Genomic DNA, 17,752 nt, shown 5'->3' with positions numbered 1-17,752 from the left:
TCTTTCTTTTATAAGTGTGGTTGTGCCTGCAGTTACATACTTTTAGATGCAATTCTTGTATCCAAAGTCACTCGTGGTTTGAGAGAAATTTGTTGTGTCCAAATTGTTTGCATAGCATTACTAGTTACAAAAAAAAACAAGGAAATCTCTGGGTACCAGTTAGAAAAAGAATCTCAAATCTGTCTTCCATGAGCTTAGGAAGGCATTTATCCAAAGTGCTGAAGTTACTGAGCTGCTTCTGTTAGATGAGCTGCGATGTAGGCTGGAGATCGTAGCTGTATCTGAAGCTTGAAACAGGCTAGTGAATTCTGCATACTTACTACCACTGTTTCGAATAAACTTGAAAAAGTTGTAAAAGCGAAACAAATAGAATTTTCAAATACATTGAATAGCTGTTTTGACTTTATTTTAAATATACTTCAAACACTATGTTAAATGGAATGCTTCTCCCACATACCAGCTGGTAAACAACAAGAGGACAATAAAGACATGAAGTTCTCAGCTGAGCACGAATACATTATTTGGTAGCCCCGACTCAAGTGAGATGTTTGATTTGTACAAGTAACATTATGATTGAAGCGTGAAGTGAATTTCCTTGTAGGGTAAATGATAGTATGAGAACATCATTGATTGTAATTTGCACTGAATGTTCCTTGATAGAGAATTACATTTTCGTTAAAGCACAAGACTTTACTTTCCAACGTGTCTTTTAAGTTACTTTCTGAATAATTTTATTTGATGACTACTCCGTATTCAAGATGTGAATATTTGTTTCATGAATTAGTAACAGTCGAGTTTTTCTGTGTTTGCAGTTGTTTAGCGGCAAAACTTAGCCAGTATTTCTTTGAAGGAAAACAGCAAGATCAGAGGGTGAGTTAACCAAAGGTGCACATGTTCATATTTCCTAGGTTACTAATAGCTGAGACAGTGTTAGGACCTGATACTCCAATATCTTCTGCCAGGCAACACATTCTAAGCCAAGATGTAGGAAGAAGTTAGAACTAGAATTCATTCATTTTTGGCACTAATTTATCAAGTCAGGGATAGACAGTTTCATTAGCTGTTCCTGGAAATACAGTGGAGCAAATTGTGTATTTTTGCAAACCATCTGAGTCTGTAAGATGTTGTTGAATTGGTCATCAAAAGTGGTACTTTAAACCTTAAAGCTTCAGAAATCTCTGGGGTTAGCATTGAAACTGTTTTGATCCAATTCCAAATTTAGAGTCTTGGATTAAGTTTATTATATTTGCTTTGTAGTCTTTTGTGGTCTTTTTGTTCTTCCCTTCCAATATTTTCTGAAATCTTCTTAGCCAGAGACCCACTGCAGATCTGTTTTCAAACTCCAGCAGTGCAACTTAATAGCAGATTGGATGCTGCTCTGCATTTTCAAGAAATGATAATGAACCGACTATTTTTATAATGTTTCGTTAAATGAAAACTAGAAACCGGCTAAGAGAATTTTAGTCTCCTTCATGAAATTTCTAACCCTGTACTGTGTCACCAATGCAATCTTTTATTTAAAAACCCAGCTCAAATTCATTTTTAGATTTGGGTTTATTTCAATGGGCAACACCAAAAACAGGATAATGAAATCATATTCAGACTTGACTACAAAATTATTAATTGTGGTCATATTCATTCTTCTTGTATGAATGTTTTCAGGATTTCTGGAATTACTTTTGAACCTCTTGTTGAATTGGTTATTGTTATAACTGTTAGAGAAAAAAATTCTTAATTATGTACTCTTGGTCAATTTATCAGCGTTCCATTGCTCAAGCAAAATTGAAATATACGAAATGGCCTCCAATAAATAATTCCCACTTTCAGCAGGATCCTGAAGGTCTGCTGTAACATACAAAATGGCCACCAGCTTTCTGCACAAATCTAAAAGATAGTGGTTATTTGCATATATGTTGCCACCTGCTGGTTGATTTGTGTTCCAGATTCTGTAAAAGGTTTTGTGTTTCTATGAACACTCTAGACTTTAGCATAAATACCTTGAGATTATTCTAAATTTTTAACACTCCGTTAAACCTGAGGAAAATGTTGTACTTGCACGAGCAGCATGTAGGAGTTTTCACTCTATTTTGATTCTGCCCATCCCTCTCAATCACCACCACAAACTAGTCCAAACGTTGAAACTGTAAACTGCTGAATTTTATAGCTGAATTAATTGCAACAAGTTTGTTGCCAGGATTGAGTGTTATCTACTGCCATCTCCCATATATCGTGTAGTCGCAGTGTGAAGTTAGGATCATTTTAGTGTGATTCCCTCGCAGGTGTGACCTACAAATACTTTTATCTAACGTTACATGTAACGGGGTCGAGCAGAATCTTTTCCTGTCTAGCCACTGGGATGCTGTTGATCTTGACTATTGTAGCCTCATAAAACTAGTTGTTAAAAACCACAAACAGGAAAGGAACTAAGTTTGTGGCTGAGAATAATCAAAATTAACCCAAGTTGGAAATGAAACTGGGTCAGGAGATATGAGGTAAAACATTTTGTTGAAAAAAATTTAGATTAATATAGATTAGAGCTGTTATTAAATAAAAATAAAGTAGAGAATTGAAGCCAAATGGAATGAGATAGTCTCGAACCATCTGGGCATATTACATATGCTTCTGATTTATTATCTCACTTAATACAAAAAGGGCTGCCAAACACTTGATTTTATCATCTTGACTCTCCTGTGTAAAATGTACTGGAGAAATGGGTCTTTGGATTTCGTACACTTATTGAACCCTCCATCATTTGATTTTAATTTTACACTTTAAACACTGGAGTTTGATGTTTACCTATGCAAGTGGGAGCAGGGAAGATTTGCTAACCATTAGATTGCTTCTCTGGTGGGTGGAAAAGTGCAAACAATGGTTCAGATGTTGAGTTGGTAATATTCTCCCTCTGAGTGTGGGAGCAGTTATTGTCTGTCAATTATTTAGTTTTAGACATCTTGGCCCACTAGGAAAAATGATGTGTTTGCATTACCAGAGTATAAACCCTGTTTAGCCTACTTTTTCTTCTGCCTATTATGACTGTTTTTGACCACCTATGGGATAGGAGCATAGTTATAGTTTTAGTATGATGTCGGTTAATGCTTTTGTTTTTATTAATTTATAGTTTCAGATTTGCAAGGTTTTGAGTGAACATAAATCTATTAAAATCTATTTCAACCAGCCACAGATGTTTTTTAATAAAGGCATTAAGTTGGCAAAATTCAGTCTGGGTATTTTATAAAAGTGTTTGTTCTTTTGATGGTAAAATTATATTTATGTAAAAACAATTAAATCCTTGTCCTCCTTTACTAATCTATAACAACAAAAATGCTGTTTCAAAAATTAAACAAATCCACAGTGACACTTGCTGGCAAACGTATGTAGTCACAGTTGTAAGTTTTTTTTCATTCAACCTTTGGTGGATCAAATACTGTTTGGACTCTGGTAGTGTTATGTGGAGCTCATTACCTCATCATGTAATGTTCATGTTTTATAGCATCACTTCGATGAATTTGAGACCCACCTACCATTTTTGCTATGTAATTGGTCCAAGAGAGAATATAGGATGGGAATGTGGCTAACTGAAACTAGCAATTGGACAATGCTGAACCAACAAGTTGTTCTCTGGAGAGGCCTGATAGTTCTTTGCAAGTTTAAGGTTCAAAGTTGATGACATTAAGGCTACTGAAGATTGTGTATATTAAACAAACAATCTGATGGCATAGAGGCAATGGAAGAGTAGATAGATTTTATGATGGGGAAAGCATGGTGTCATCAGTGTACATTGTATCCAATGATGCAAACAGAACAATCCTAGTAAGTCAGTCAGTATGCGTCTGTGGGTACCAAAGTGGAGACAAAGCTACTGGACACGGAGTATGGCAAACTCCTATGTTTGCTTTGAAGCTAAAAGTCATAATGAGTTTGCAGTTTGTTTTGAGTGTCTCTGGGAAATAAGCCAGCTAAAGGAAAATAGCATCAATACCTGCACAGAAATTTTTGAAAAGAAAACCAACTGCACCTGTCTGAACAAAGAACTGCTATGTAGAGACTGTTACTACTTCTTTGAGATTTACATAGGTATTGTAAAAAATATTGTTGGGACAAAAGGAACAGTGTGAATTTGGATCATTTTCTGGTGGCTGGAATGTCTAAAGAACTCTTTTTTGCAATCTTTTTTGTTTTGTAATATACTTTATATATTTTTGAGTAATTGTTTTATTCTTTATCACTGTTTGGTGGTATAGAATTAAAATATTACTGAAAAAGACACTTGCACTCAGGACATTTCACAAAAATACAAAGGCTTAAAACCATTTCTGCATTCTAAGAAAGGAGTCAGTTGTATAGGATTAAAGTTTATTTTCTAACTGTCTAGTTTCAAATGTGTTAAAAGCCCAGCTCTGACTAATTGTTTACCTTGGTGTTATTGATAGCATTTATCCATGAGACAAAGATAAGTGTTCAAAACCCAGTTCAGGACTTGGGACATATAATCTTGAATGTCGCATAGTGTTATTTTGAGATTGCAATATCATAATTGTCATCTGCTTATTTAGATGAAAATGAAATATCTGTTGGAAAAGTGAGGCAATCTTCCATTGTTCTAATATTTAACTTTCAGCAAGATTGTTGGGAATGAAGAAAACCACTTACCACCTCTCCATAATGTTATGGACCAGGACAGACCCCTTCAGAATGTTTCAAGAAAGTAGCCAGAGCCCATTACCCTAACTTTTCTACTTGTTTTACGCAGGTGTAACATGGATATTTTAGAAGGGATGCAGCTGGTCAAACCACTTAGTTATAAACCAAACAGATTTTATTAACAAGATTGCTGAATGAAACACAAACAAAAGAGAACAGAATACTGAATGGGCAGCATGTTGGCTCAGTGGTTAGCAGTGCTGCCTCAGCACCGGGGACCCGGGTTCGATTCCAGCCTCGGGCCACTGTCTGTGTGGAGTTTGCACATTCTTCCGTGTCTATGTGGGTTTCCTCCCACAATCCAAAGATGTGCAGATCAGATTGGCAATGCTAAATTGTGTTGGGTGCATTAGTCAGGGGTAAAATGTAGGGGAATGGGTCTGGATGAGATACTCTTCAGATGATTGGTGTGGACTTGGGTCAAATGGCCTGTTTCCACACTGTAGGGAATCTAATCTAATCATAACCTATCTGAAAACCCAACAGATGGAGTTTAATTCAGATAAATGCGAGGTGCTGCATTTTGGGAAAGCAAATCTTAGCAGGACTTATACACTTAATTGTAAGGTCCTAGGACTGCAAAGAAACCTTGGACTGCAGGTTCATAGCTCCTTGAAAGTGGAGTCGCAAGTAGATAGGATAGTGAAGAAGGTATTTGGTATGCTTTCCTTTATCGGTCAGAGTATTGAATACAGGAATTGTGAGGTCATGTTGCGGCTGTACAGGACATTGGTTACGCCACTGTTGGAATATTGCGTGCAATTCTGGTCTCCTTCCTATCGGAAAGATGTTGTGAAACTTGAAAGGGTTCAGAAAAGATTGACTAGGATGTTGCCAGGCTTGGAGGATTTGAGCTATAAGGAGAAGTTGAACAGGCTGGGGCTGTTTTCCCTGGAGTGTTGGAGGCTGAGGGGTGACCTTAGAGGTTTACAAAATTGAGGGGCATTGATAGGATAAATAGACAAAGTATTTTCCTTGGTATCGGGGAGTCCAGAACTAGAGGGCAGAGGCTTAGGAGAAGAGGGGAAAAATATAAAAGAGACCTGTGGGGGCAACTTTTTCATGCAGAGGGTGGTACGTGTATGGAATGAACTGCCAGAGGAAGTGGTGGAGGCTGGTACAATTGCAACATTTAAGAGGCATTTGGATGGGTGTATGAATAGGAAGGTTTGGAGGGATATGGGCCGGGTACTTGCAGGTGGGACTAGATTGGGTTGGGATATCTGGTCGGCATGGACAGGTTGGTCTGAAGGGTTTGTTTCCATGCTGTACATCTCTATGGCTCTGACTCTAGATCATCCCAATGTAATGATGCTATTCTCAATACTTGCAACAGTCCCCAGAAATACCCCTTGGCACAAGAGGAAAAATCAAACACAGGGCCTTAACAGGAGAGATGTCAAAAAGGAGGATTAGCATGGACTTGCAACTTTTACAACTCCCTGACTGCTTGCAGTGAATAGCCAAACTGCCACAAATCAAATCAAACCAGAGAAAAGTGTAGCTGGAGAACTGGCCACTCCTTTCACTGCACAAGTGCTCTTTCTAAAAACTTAAGGCTTTTGCCTAAGGCTATCTAACAGCTACATTATTAAACTGACCCTAAAACCCATAAGTCAGACTTTTCTAAATGGATGCTTTTGCGACCTCTTTTGTGGGGTGGGGAGACAAAAAGCATAACCTTGTTAAAGGAGCAGCATCGTCACAGTAGAAACATGGGAACATGTGTAGGCCACTCAGCCCATCGAGTCTGCTGCATTCAATTTAGATCATGCCTGATCATCTATTTCAATGCCATTTTCCTGTATTATTCTACTGATGTCATTAGTCTCCCAAAATGTCGATTTCTGTCTTGAGCATGCAAAGTGACTGATGCTGTCTACCTCCAGAGAGCTGTAAAAATGCAAAGATTCACCACCCTCAAAATGAAGAAATTCCTCTTTATCTCAGTCTTAAATGGCCCATCCTTTATCTTGTGATCATGTCCCTTGATTTAGATTAATTAGCCAGCAAAAATATCTACATCACCGTGTCATGTCAGAATTTTGTAAGTTTCAATTAAATAACCCATTATTCTTTGAAACTCTAGAGAATACAGACTTAGAGAATTTATCCACTTATTTCAGCACCAAACTGTTTTCACATTCATTACACTTTCTACAAATCTTTGATCTATTGACTCCTCTGTGTGGAAAAGTTTGTCATCGACCCTAAACATGTGTTGCCAGTTTGAACTACATTTGCTTATCCTCCTGTTGCATCATTTAAAGTAATATGCCAAATTTGCCAGTATTTTAACAATTTTTCTTTGATTCAAGACATTTTAATAGTTAGGATTAGCTTCATGGTTTATTTAAAATCAGTGCTACATGTCCGACTCTAATATCTGTCTTAACTTGGCAGCCAAACCTTGTATGTAATATTCCATGTCATCTAATCAAACTTTCTGTGACTTTTATTTTTGTCTTACTATGTAGTTCGACATTCAGTTGACTTTGACTGTTGTTCAGCATTGATTGGACATAGTCTCTGGTTTACCTCAATTTCCATTGCTAAGGTGAAGTCAAAATTATGAAAAATGACTAGTTTAGCTATTTTTTTAATGAGACTTTAATTTTGCCTGAACAATATTGTAGTGATTTTCACAGTCTGCTTTAGATTGATACCAGGCGATTGTTGGGGAGAATCTTTTGTCCTTCTAAATCCATGCTGCTTGTTAGTTTATGTACTGATTATTTTATATGGAACCAATTGATGGAGCTCCTCGACTGTTCTCCCACTTTTCCAGTATAGTCATTAAATGCTGGAGAAGCTCTGTGTGTATGGTAGCATCTGTGGAAAGAGAAACATTTGACATTTTGCGTTTGATATAACTCTTTCATCAGTTTGGGATTACTAATGTCAGTGCACATTTTGAGCTTTATAATGCCATTCATATTTTTTTGAACATTTTGAGATGAAAGTTGTTGAATTTCTCAGCTTGCAGAGGGGGCAAGTTGCTGACTACCTTTTTTTGATTAATTGGAGAAAATAACTTTTCTTTTTGTATTTACCCTAGTAAACTTTCCCTACAGGACTTGTAGAAATTGCTTTTCTTTTATTTACTTCAAGTTTATTGAGTATAATATTTTACACCTGAGCTTGTAGGTATTCAAAATGTATTTATCTTACATGTTCAGAATGTCTTACGTATTCAGAATTATATCACTTCTCCTTGAGGACAGATTTACTTGCCTTTCATTATTGCAGTTTGTGGAACCTAGTGGCTTTGATCCTCATTGCCATCTTCTATATCAAGGGATAATTGGTTGTGAACCACTTTGGAGACGTTATGAGCCCTATGTGAATAAAAGTTTGAAATTTATTGGCAACTTCTAGCACACTTGTTTCAAAACGTTTTGTCAAAGTTGCATCTGATATTGACACAACATTGTTTTCTGACTCTTTTTTTCAGGCTAAAGTCATTGGCAATGAAAATAACAGCAAAGATGGCTATCATACTCCTACTGCTTCAAGCCCAACTACAGAGGAAAAACTTTCACAGGACAATGCACCTTTCTGAACAAGAGCTGTTCTCTTCATACCTGACTCACTGAATCCCAAATCTACACAAATTGAATTTAATGCAACTGCAGTCATCATGTTAATGTGCATATCATTATTTGAAACCCATTTAATGAAAAGTGCATTACAACTGATCTAGAAGTCTGATAACCATTTTGTAATATGTAAAACTTGAACACAAATGTGGCTGTCAGAATTCTCTAGCAAATTTGAAACCGCATCAAATTCTCTTTATAAAGCGATTGTCGCCATTTGAAAACTAGTTCTGACTACCTTTTAAAACCTCCATTTCAACACTTGGCACACTACTATTAACTCAGATTCATATCATACTAGCCTTACTTTGCTTTAATGCCACTTTTATATGTATGGGCCAACTCTGGGATGCAAGTGGATAGAATTTCCAGTACTATTTAAGCTTGTATAGAATGACTATTTACCACAACAGACGTTATTTCAGGAGAGCTTATTTGGACAGGGATGACTTCTGCTTCTGTTGTACGTCCAGCTGCTTTAAACATGTATATTTAGTACATTTGTTAGTGACTGAAGCAAGCTGAATTTTTAAAATATTAAAACCAAAATTCTGATTACAGGTTAGAGTTAATATCCAGTGGGCGATAAGGGATATAAATGTGAAATTTTGAGTTTTAATGGAATGACAGTGTAGGTTTTAGTGTAGAGTGTTTTGATGCATTTGAGTAATTATCTGGCCATTTCTAGTTTCAAGCAAATGGTGTGGGGGTTGTTCTGCTGTTCCATGTATGCAAGGATATAATTGTACATTTCCCTTTCTATCACTAGAATGCTCACAATTAAATATTGGTTATTAAAGCTTTCTGAATTTCATGTGTTTTTTTTTCCTGATCGTCTGATGCCCCTTCACCTGCCCTTCTCATTCTTCCCTCTTACAATGTAATTTTGAGTGGACAGTACAAAATTCAGATTTTTCTCTTGGAGATTTCACCAACAGCCTCTACCAAATTTTTTTTTTTGCTTTCAGTATAGGGTGTGCATCCTTGGTAGGAAGTTGCTAGCATGAATTTCATGAACTGAATGGTCTGTTTCTATGATGTAATGACTGAAAGTGGAAACTGGAATAATTCGGTCTATTACTTAGTTTCTGAACATATTTGTGCTGTATAACTGAACAGTTATGCTTCCATTTTGTAATTTATATTTGTTTTTACTGTCATTTACAAAAGAAAATTAATTCAATGCTACTAAACCATAAGGTTGCGTAACAGTTCAACTAAGCTGTTAGTCATCAATGTAATTATCTTTTAACAGTAAAATTGTGTTCATTATGTTCTGAGTTACTGCTACTTTAGAAAAGACCAAGCAAAGGGAATATAAAAATAGGCCCACTTGGGAAACTTTCCCTAACCTAGCCCTGCCTAACCTTGACCAAAACTTGATCCAACATGGCTGATGTGTCGTCAGCTGCCTAAATGGCTCCACACTGTGCATGTCTATCCATGGCTATCTACTGTTATCGCTTGAACTTTCTTCCACAAATTCTATTTCTCCTTATCTAATAGTTGGATGTCTTTTAGCCCAAACTTCAAGTTAATTGCTCCTTAAATAGTATCTAAATTAAAACGTCATCCTCTAATTTGGAAAAATCTGGTCAAGATTTGGAAAAGACCTGTACCTGGATTTTTTTTCTTCCATTGGACTTTGAATTTATGGACTTCTCAAGACCAAATTTCTGTACTGGCCACACTTGCTCTGCTTCTCTTTGATCTGAGCTTCAGAAAAGATCTGGAAAATGTTTAGATCTCATCTCAAAACTGACTTCGTAATACTGGATATAAAGAATATTCTTCTGCACTCGACTATGCTGCATGGTGTAAAATGCAATTTTGTCTCTTTTGCAATCTTTAAGCTAACTTTGAATTGCACATTTGCACCACTGTTCAGTGACTTAAGTCCCCTGTCAAGCCTGTGACTGGCTACTCATAGCATCAGTCTGTTTCTGGTCAACAGAAAATCTCTCCCGTTCAATAGTCTCCCAAGCCCACAACTGTAGATATTTTAAACCAACTTGTTCAGATACATGTGGGTGCTGAACCTAGAACATCTGGCCCACATATTACCGCTATGTCACAAGCTTTCCACAACCCTTGAAGATATGTGCTCATCAAATTCTGGCCTGTTGAGAATCCTTATTAACCATGTCACCATTACTGGTTGTTCCTTCAGTCACCTGGCCCTATACTCAAGATACTCCTTCCTTAACCCTTACACCTCTGTACCTTGCATTCCTCAAAGACCCCAAAAGGTAGTAATCTCTGGATCACGAGCACTTCCATACTGCTGAGTATATAAGTGGGAGTTTAGTCTGAATAAATGTTTCTGAAGAGATGGTGCAGGACAGAGAGCTTTAGATTTCTGGGACACTGACTTTTTTAAAGATGAGGCATTTAAAAGGCAGACAGTTTGCATCTGAAGGATGATGGGACCAGCATCTTTGCAGGGACATTTGCTATTGCTGTTGGGGAGGGTTTAAACTAATTTGCAAGCCATTGGAATCCAGAGAGAAGATTCAGTACAGAGAAATGAACAGCCAACACTGAGAGATAGCAAAGAGTCAAGAAGACAGAAATTGTACGCCAGTTAAGGCATAACACAGTTTGGCAAGGCAAGATGATAATTATTTTAATTCCAGGAGTCTTGACAAACAAGGAAGGTGAATGGTCAGCATAAATTAAAACATGGCCTTATAATTGCTATCACTGAGACATAGTTGAGTGAGGGGCAGGATTGGTGGCTCAGTATTCTGGGAAGTAGGGTCTTCAGGCAAGACATGGAAAAGTATATAGGGAGGAGGGGGTGTCACAATATTGACTGTTGGAATCAATTACAGCCGTTAGGAGAAATGGCATTTTAGAAGGTTCTTCAAATGAAGCCATATACGTAGAACTTAAAATCCAAGAACACAAAATCTCACTGTAAGGAGTCCACCATGTGCTCGCTAATGGCCGACAAGAAATCCAAGGGAAAATATGTAGGCAAATTTCAAAAGCGTAAGAGAAATAGGATGGTGATAGGGGATTTCAACTTTCCCAGGTTTAGAGAAAATGGAATTCTCAAAATGCCTCCAGAATAACTTTGTAAGGCAGGGCATAGAAGGCCCTACAAAAAAAGGGGGTAGTTTGGATTTAATTTTACATAATGAAGCTGAGCATATGGTTGAGGTATTAGCGAGAGAGCAGCAATTGCTTTGTTAGATTAAAATTGTTACAGAAAAGGATAAGGATGGGCCTGAAATAAAAGTTCTAAATTGGGAGCTCACCATAAAATTGGATATGATTTGGCCAGAGTGGACTGGGACCAGATACTTTTAGGTAGATGTGTCTCAAAGCAATGGGATACATTCAGGAAGGAAATAGGGAGACTACAAGGGTGAGCGTGTTCCAATCAAGATAGTGTGAGACAAATAAATCCAGTGAACCCTGGATATGGCGATATATAGGGTTGGATAGAGAGAGGAGCAAAAAGGAAGGTTAGTGTACACGTGAGAAGGACCATATAGATATAGAAATCAAGGAGAAGGACTGATATAGTTAGATCACCCAAAATCTCTCGTCTATCAGGCTGTTGAATGAGACAAGGGAGGAAATAACAAGGATGCTGAAAATTTTTAATTCCTCGCTGGCCACAGGAGAGGTGCCAGAGGACAGCCAATATGGTACTATTATTCAAGAAGACAGGAAAGTATAGACCAAGAAATTAGAGGGTGAAAGTGAGGACTGCAGATACTGGAGATTAGAATTGAGAGAGTGGTGCTGGAAAAGCACAGCAGGTCAGGCAGCATCCAAGGAGCAGGAAAATCAATATTTCGGGCAAAAATCCTTCATCAGGAATGAGGCTGGCAACCTCTGGGGTGGAGAGAGAAATGGAAGGGAAGGGGTGGGGCTGGGGGTAGTTAGCTAAGAGTATAATAGGTGGATGGAGGTGGGGTAATGGTGATAGGTTGGAGGGGAGGATGGAGTGGATAGATCATTAAGGTGGTGCTGAGTTGGAAGGTTGGAACTGGAAAAAGGGTGGAAATGAGGAAACTGGTGAAGTCCACATTGATGCCATGGGATTGGAAGGTCCTGAGGCGGAAGATGAGGTGTTCTTCCTCTAGGCATCTGGTAGTAAGGGAGTGCTGATGGACTAATTTCATTGTGGGGCAATTATTGGAAGCAATTCTGAAGGACAGGATGAATCTGAGACTAGAATTAATCAAGAAGATTCAGCATGACTTTGTTAATGGAGATTGTGCATGATCGACTTGATTTTATTTTTGGAAATGTGATTCGGTAATTGTTGTTGAAATAAGCAAAATGCAGACTTGATGCATCAAATTGCTTGGTTTTATGTTGTTTGTATCAGTAATTTTACATCTGACCGATTTGGCCTACATAACTTAAGCCTCTTAAAATTGTTGTAATTTTTCTTAATGTGTGAATTTCTTTGAACTTTATGGGCTTGCAAGTTGGAGAAGAACTGTTTTTAGAATCATTGAATGGCTCCAGCACAGATCAAGGCCACTTGTCCTGTCATGTCCTTGCCAACTCTCTGCAATAATAATTATCTTGTCCTTTCTGCATAGCCTAGCATGTGTTTCTCTTCAGATACTTAAGCAACTATCTTTTGAAAACCACAATGAATCTGCCTCCGTCACACTTTTAAGGTTGTGCATCCCAGATCCCAACCACTCGCTAATTGAATAAGTACTTCCTCGTGCCACTCATTTTTAATTGCCAACCACCTTAAATTAGTCCTCTGGTTCTCCATTAACCCTTCTGCTACTGGAAGCAGTAGTTTTAGCTAACCTGTCTCGATCCTTTATGATCTTGAACATTTCTATCAAATCTCATCTGTCAATAAAGAGAACACTCTTGCTTCTTGAACTTAATGTCACAACTGAAAAATCACACCTGAAACCATTTTCATACATGTTTTCTGTGCTTGCTTGCTTGCTCGCTCGCTCTCAAGCCTACAGAGCCCTGATCAAGTGGCAGTGCCCAGAATTGGACAAAATACTTTGAAGATCAAGCCAGTGTTAGTCCAGTCTTTTCAAACACTTTCTCAACATGCCCTGCCATCTTTAAAGATTGTGCACATATGCCATCTCTTCCTGCAACCATTTTGAACTTGTATTCTTTATATTGCCTTTCCCAATGCTTCCTCCCTAAAATTTTTACCTGCATCTTTCTGCATTGAAATTCATCTGCTTGGTGTTGTTGCATTAGCTGATCTATAGCCTTTTGAAATCTACCAATATCTTTCCTGCAATTCACAATACTTCCAGGTTTGGCTCTGGTGCAAACTTTGAAGTTGTGCTCTGTATATCCAAGTCTAGCTTATACATATATAGTACAAGAAAAGCGATCAGGTGAATTGGCAATGCTAAATTGTCCATAGTGTTAGGTGCATTAGTCAGGGGAATGGGTCTGGGTGGGTTACTTTTCGGAGGGTCGGTGTGGACTTGTTGGGCTGAAGGGCCTGTTTCCACACTGTAAATGATCTAATCTAATCTAATCAGTGGTCCTAGTATCAAGCTTTAGGGAGTCCCATAGTCTACCTTCCTATAGTCTGAAAAGATCCATCCACCACTTTCCTGTCACTCTGCCAACCTAGTATCTATGCTGCCACTATCCCTTTTATTCTGAGTGACAGCATCATTTGCACGTGCATTGTGGAGTACTTTATCAACATCTTTTAAAAGTTCATGTACATGACAACAACATTATCCTCATTAATCCACTGATCTTCTCAGATTACTTAAACACTAATTGTTAACAAACCTGTGCTGTTTCGCCTGGCGTTTGTTTGACAGATAACTTTGCCTTGGATTATTGTTTCTGCGTTTTTCCCTTTCGTCACGGTTGAACTGACTTATTGTGTAAGACATTGCACCGTTTGCAGTTCTCCAGATGGAAGGTACCAGTACCTCTTTAATTCCGTCTGCATTCTTGGATACATCCTGTCTAGTCCTAGTACCTCAAAATTTTAAGTGCAGGTAGCCTTTATATTACTACCTCAATCAATTTGTAGCCTCAATCCTTCCACTTTCACTGTAAATTTTGGCAGCATCTTCTTTCTTAAAATATTCTCAATCTTTCCCTCTGACTTTGTGCATAGATAGCCTTTTTCGTCCAATCTCTCCTCTTACCACGTTTTTATGTCTATAAAACAACATTTGAATTCCCTTTTATGTTAGCTGCTAAAATTGAGAATTCAAGTAATTTGACATTTCTCATTAGTGCCTTTGGATGATACTGAGTAAGAAAGCGTGATTCAGGTACTCCCTTTTAAGAAGGTAGCAATACTTGTTGAGTATTCTTATGAGTGGCTGCTACAGTTGCCCTTTATCCTGGTTTTTAAAATTTCTGGTTCCTGTATTATTTGTCACAAATGGATTTTATCTATCAATTTACCTTACATTTTGAAGGTACGGTTTAAAGCTAAATGTATATGTGTAATTAAAATAGCCAAAATTGACATTAAGTAAAAGATTACATGCCAAATGTTCAATTATTCTCTTGTGCAGCATCAGCTCATTTCCTCAATTACTATATGTTGTTGCCATGCCAACAATGTTGTCTATGTATGACTGGGAAACACATGCTAATTCCTCCAACAGCGCTCAGATTTTACAAAATGCTACAACATAGAAAATCCATCTAAGAATCTTCTGCTTAAAAAATGCAAAGAAATGTACCTAATATGGTGTAGTTCTCCATTATTATCATTGTATTAAAATGGCTCTAGTAACTATGCTGTCAGTTGCTAAGGAAATGTTCTCAGCCTTGATTATCAAAAAACACAGACCAGTGGGAGTTGAATTATATTTCCTGACAAGGAGGTGGGCCGTTCTCCTCAAATAAATACCAGAGATTGAACTGTGCCAGAGGAAGCAAGTGAAAAGGCTTATTATTCACATTATTCTAATCAACAGAAGATGAATACCTGGGAAATTCTAAAATGATATTTGAAATGTCTAAATTATAACAAAAGTAAGTCCTAAGGCTAGAAATATTCTGGTTTAGAATGTCCCTAACAGCCCAGAATAAACAATAAATTGAATATCTATTTTGTCATAGCCAATCCATTTCCAGCAAATGTACTCTTTATGTTCTGCACTCATTAAATGTGCACAGTTTGCATCACTCAATTTGGACCAGTGTGACCCATTAGATTTAGCATGTTTATCACCTTTTTATTTATTACTACATTTCTTAAGAGTAATTGCTCCATTTTAGGTACACAATGCTTTCTTCACCTTAGTGAAGTTATCTCAATGTAGTCCAACAACTCAGAGTGGTATTTACTGCTAGCAATTGCTATCTTTCCCAGCAGCTGGACAGCCATCAAGAGCTCGACAATGTTTGTTTAGGGGAAGACTGCCACTCTTACCTGCCTTAAATGGACAATAGCAGGTTGACTTGACAGCCAACACCTTGCTAGTGGCAATCCCACTTTCACTAGCATCTGCTGAAGCTGGTAGCTATCCATTGCAGGTAATGCCACTGGAAAGGTTTTCACCTGGTGGTATGCACCTTCCAGAGATTGGAAATTGACAAGAGACCCAGGCCACAGATGTGAGTGTGGTGGGTCAGAGCATTGACATCAAGTCAATCACACACCACGTGCCTTTGAACAATCGAGCAGTTTTTAGAACCTAGAAGAGATTGATCCAGGGTTCTCTCTTTTTTTTTGGCAATATGCATGACGACTGCCTCTTTAATTACTTTTGAATACCAGCCACACTGGTTTGAGGCTCTTAAGTGGGCATAACTTTCTTAGGGCCTCAATTGGCAGAAATTCATGAGCCTTCCTATTCCAGATTAATCGGGCAGTGGGGGAAAGGAAGCAGTGTCTCACTTTGGCATCTTCCTGCTGAATTAATTGTCTTTGCCTCCAACTTTGCTTCAGGAAAGGGCAGTAAATTCCTCCCAGACCAAAAAAATCCTATTGTTAGTTTAAAAGATTAAAGGCAGCAAGGATTAGGAAATCGGTTTACTTGATCTGGCTCATCTTTCCGATCTTATCCCATCACGGCACTCATAATTCTGAATGATAGCAAAAAATTTATCTTTGTAATCCTCAAAACAAGATCATATCTACTATTGTTCAATTATTACATGAAGTTCTTCTTGATTAGCAATCCTGAATTTATCTTTTACTGATATATTGCTTTTCAGCCTTTTTGTAAAGTTATGGTATACTTAGAACTGAAACATAATGGTTTTTAAACATTTTTTGTTGAAGCGGGGATATAATGTTAGAATACAAATACAGCACAAAAATGTGTCACACTATCAGCCAGGTGACAATCCTAATTTGGCTGTCAGCATAATTGGTCTCATATTCAGGATTAACCAGCAAATGTTGTTCACATGTATTGTTAGAAACTGACCGGCTCTACACACCATGAACCGGCCAAGTGGTCAAATGACTTGCTACAACTAATTTTGAGCAAGGTGTCCAGCTACATGATGAAGGATTCTTTCATATTTGCAAAGATGTTGGAGGACTTTGAGATCAACAACAATGCAATGTCCTTGTGCTCATTTGACATTGCTACCCAGCTTACCAGTGTACCAGTCAAAGAAACTGTAGCCACTTGCACTGCAGCACCTGTATGATGGTAATCTAGTCCCGTTACCATTGTGTGAATCCGTATGCACTAAACTCAGAAGCTCAGCTGTTGAGTTCAGTTTCAACAGTACCATGCCCAAATATATGGTATGGCCTTGGGATGCTTAGTTGACCGAAATCATAATTTTCTTTTTTGAATTCCAAGAGAAACCTGCCTTTAAGGACACCTAATCGTCTACCCTTTACATTTTTCTGATATGTCTGCTTGCTACATTTCAATTTGCAGCTGCATGTAAGAATTTCTTTACGTGTTTAATGGGCTCTATCATTATGTAAAATTCATGTTTGACATGGACCAGTCAGATGAACTCTCTTTCCAAACTGTCCAAGTTGAGAAATTGCCCAGGGATCCTCTGTTACTGTTTACCGCAAACCTACCTTCACTGGTCAGAATACGTATTGGGAATTCTTACAGTTCCACTCACTATAGATACTACACATCTCTGGAACAAGTGGGACTTGAGCATGAGCTAATGGCTCAGAGGGAGGGATGCTACCAAAAGAACTCTTCCACTTAATATAAGATGAGGCTGATTTGCTTCCTCAGTTCTATAATTTATGATCTTCCAGTTTTTGATACTTTGAACAGGGTCCCTTTGATGCCTTACAGCCTTCGTATTGAGTTTAAGAATTTCAGAGCTTGCCCATCTGCCTCCATTCCTGTTAATCACCCCTCTGCCCCAGGTCCTATCTGGTATGGGTTGCTGACAGCACAGCCAGCCCATTTTCAAGTACTCACAGTCTCCAATATGACTTCTTCCCTGGGCTCCTATCAATAATCCCTTTTTCTGCTTCACTTTTATTCGCACTCTCTAGGCACTGTCTTCGA

The 17,752-nt window shown here is 38.0% G+C and overlaps 1 protein-coding gene and 1 long non-coding RNA gene across 12 annotated transcripts in view; one reads left to right on the top strand and one right to left on the bottom strand.

Moving 5' to 3' along the window:
- The window catches only part of tpd52l2b (tpd52 like 2b), a 50,673-nt gene extending 41,570 nt beyond the window's left edge, over positions 1-9,103 (top strand). For 8 of the 11 annotated variants that reach the window (XM_043710434.2, XM_043710441.2, XM_043710436.2 and 5 more), the window contains one exon: positions 8,156-9,103. In XM_043710434.2, coding sequence (XP_043566369.1) covers positions 8,156-8,263 — 108 coding nt within the window. In that variant the 3' untranslated portion in view covers positions 8,264-9,103. Of the gene's footprint in view, positions 1-812; positions 871-8,155 lie in introns of all 11 variants that reach the window. The other 3 variants (XM_043710442.2, XM_043710440.2, XM_087994866.1) reach the window with 1 other exon arrangement.
- The window catches only part of LOC148147639 (uncharacterized), a 55,994-nt gene continuing 45,641 nt past the window's right edge, over positions 7,400-17,752 (bottom strand). The window contains exons 3-4 of the long non-coding RNA XR_015759563.1: positions 7,936-8,039; positions 7,400-7,533 (exon numbers count right to left, since the gene is read on the bottom strand). This is a non-coding gene — a long non-coding RNA (uncharacterized LOC148147639). The remainder of the gene's footprint in view (positions 7,534-7,935; positions 8,040-17,752) is intronic.

This window comes from Chiloscyllium plagiosum, unplaced genomic scaffold (assembly GCF_037043375.1).
Source record: "Chiloscyllium plagiosum isolate Xiang-an unplaced genomic scaffold, Cpla_swu_hap1 HiC_scaffold_15, whole genome shotgun sequence".
NCBI lineage: Eukaryota > Metazoa > Chordata > Chondrichthyes > Orectolobiformes > Hemiscylliidae > Chiloscyllium > Chiloscyllium plagiosum.
The sequence above is the reverse complement of the archived record's forward strand: the minus strand, read 5'-3'. Positions and strand labels throughout refer to the sequence as shown.